This window comes from Octodon degus, unplaced genomic scaffold (assembly GCF_000260255.1).
Source record: "Octodon degus isolate 3935 unplaced genomic scaffold, OctDeg1.0 scaffold00023, whole genome shotgun sequence".
Lineage (NCBI taxonomy): Eukaryota > Metazoa > Chordata > Mammalia > Rodentia > Octodontidae > Octodon > Octodon degus.
In genome coordinates, this window is record NW_004524599.1 from 19494027 (window position 1) to 19495877 (window position 1851).

General features: G+C 53.9%; 1 protein-coding gene across 1 annotated transcript in view; it reads right to left on the reverse strand.

The window, feature by feature from the left end:
* LOC101568780 (histone H2B type 1-K-like) overlaps positions 1-1849 on the reverse strand; it is a gene marked incomplete at its 5' end in the record, with an annotated part of 3526 nt that extends 1677 nt beyond the window's left edge. Inside the window, 2 exons of the mRNA XM_004628476.2 lie at positions 259-673; positions 1628-1849. Coding sequence (XP_004628533.1) covers positions 1631-1849 — 219 coding nt within the window. The remainder of the gene's footprint in view (positions 1-258; positions 674-1627) is intronic.
* Positions 1850-1851: the final 2 nt, after the last annotated feature.

Consider the following 1851-nt stretch of genomic DNA (forward strand, 5'->3'; position numbering starts at 1 on the left):
TTGTTTTGTTTTGTTTTGAGAAAAAGTATAGCCATGTACTTCACGCTGGCCTTGAAATCACTATGTAGTCCAGGCTGACCTCCACTTCAGAGATCTTCCTGCCTCAGCCTCCCATTTGCTGGGATCATAAGCACCTACAGCCACCCCCTGCTGACATTTAGCTTTTCAAGCAAAGGATTAAATTCTTTATTGTGTGCACTTGTGTGCTGGAAACTGCGCTCACGCTGCACCCCCAAGCTGTTCCCCAAACTCCAGTACCTCATCCTTGAGGGGAGTCTGCCGAGGTGCAAACGACCCAAACGGTGCAGTCGACCAACTTACGACTCAGGCACTTAGGAGCCCAAGAAAGCAAAGAGCTGCGCCCTGCGGTTGTCAAAACGTTGGTCTTCACGAGGGTTCACCTGGGCGGCTCTGCATGGCTGAGGCATCTCTTTTCCCCAAAATCTGCTCTGCACTCTGACACCTTTATCCTGTAACATCAAGAAACATCCAAACAAGCTTGGAGTTAACCCTCTATCTGGAATAATCAGCCCGAGCAACCTAACAAGTACACGGCATCTATGCTGTTTCCTCGCAGGTCTCAGCTACTTAACCGTAGGCTGTCGATGGTAGCGGGCAAAACCGTTCGTCTTCTCCTGTCCCTGCTCAGCCTCCTGTCTTTAGCGTTTATTCTCTGCAGAAAAAGCACACACGGGCAGAGCGGTTCGGTTGGACGTAAGAAATACACAGCTGAGTCTAGGGAGGGCATTTCCAAAAGCTAGTGTTAGGGAGACTCAACGCAGGCGGAAGTTGCAGAGCAGGAAGAGATTGAGGGGGCTCTGGACAGCCGCTGAAATGAGCGCTAACAAGAGGGTACTGCGCAGTAAGCGTAAGGAAATACTATTTAGGTAATATTAATGTGCTGCACTTACGCACTGAGATCAAATGACGCAGCAACCTTATGAAATTTCCCATTTAAACGAAAACTAGTCATAGAAGTTTCCAGACGGCTTTTTTTTTTCCTGAAGAGTGAAGCTGCAATCTAGAAAGTCTGAGGGGGACTGGTTGTCATTTAAGACCACCTAAAAGACACAGGCTTTACTTTTCTGATTTCTTGCACGAACGCAACTTAAAATGTCAATCACAGCACGGGTAACAAAGCCGGACCCACCTGTCCCCAGAATCCGGAAAGCCCGCGCCGAGCGCGCCCGGCACCCAGCCACGCACGACACTCTAAGCTTCCCAGAGCTTAAAGGCAAAAGGAAGGACCACACCGCGATCCGTAACCCCTCGGAGAGCCGCCCCCGCACCGCCCTTCCCGGATCAGGGACCAATCACGGGGCGACAGGAAGACCCGCCCACAACACCCGCGGCCAATCACGACGCGAGGCGAGGGCCCGCGAAATTCAAACTGCTCTCGCCGCAGTCGCGGCTAAAGGTTCACCAACCCCTCTCTCGACCCCGTATCCAGTGGGCCAGCGCCCGCCATACGACCCCATCTGCCTCCAATCAACATCCCCCTAGCCCTGAAAAGCAACAAACGGCACTGGACACTGTCGCCCACTACACAAGAAATGGCAGCTCTTTCTTTGAGAAGCTGGTGGCTCTTAAAAGAGCCGTTAGGGTTGGGAGCTGGCGGTCGACTCACTGGTTACTTGGCGCTGGTGTACTTGGTGACGGCCTTGGTGCCCTCCGACACCGCGTGCTTGGCCAGCTCCCCGGGCAGCAGCAGCCGCACGGCCGTCTGGATCTCCCGCGACGTGATGGTCGAGCGCTTGTTGTAGTGCGCCAGGCGCGACGCCTCGCCCGCGATGCGCTCGAAGATGTCGTTGACGAACGAGTTCATGATGCCCATGGCCTTGGACGAGATGC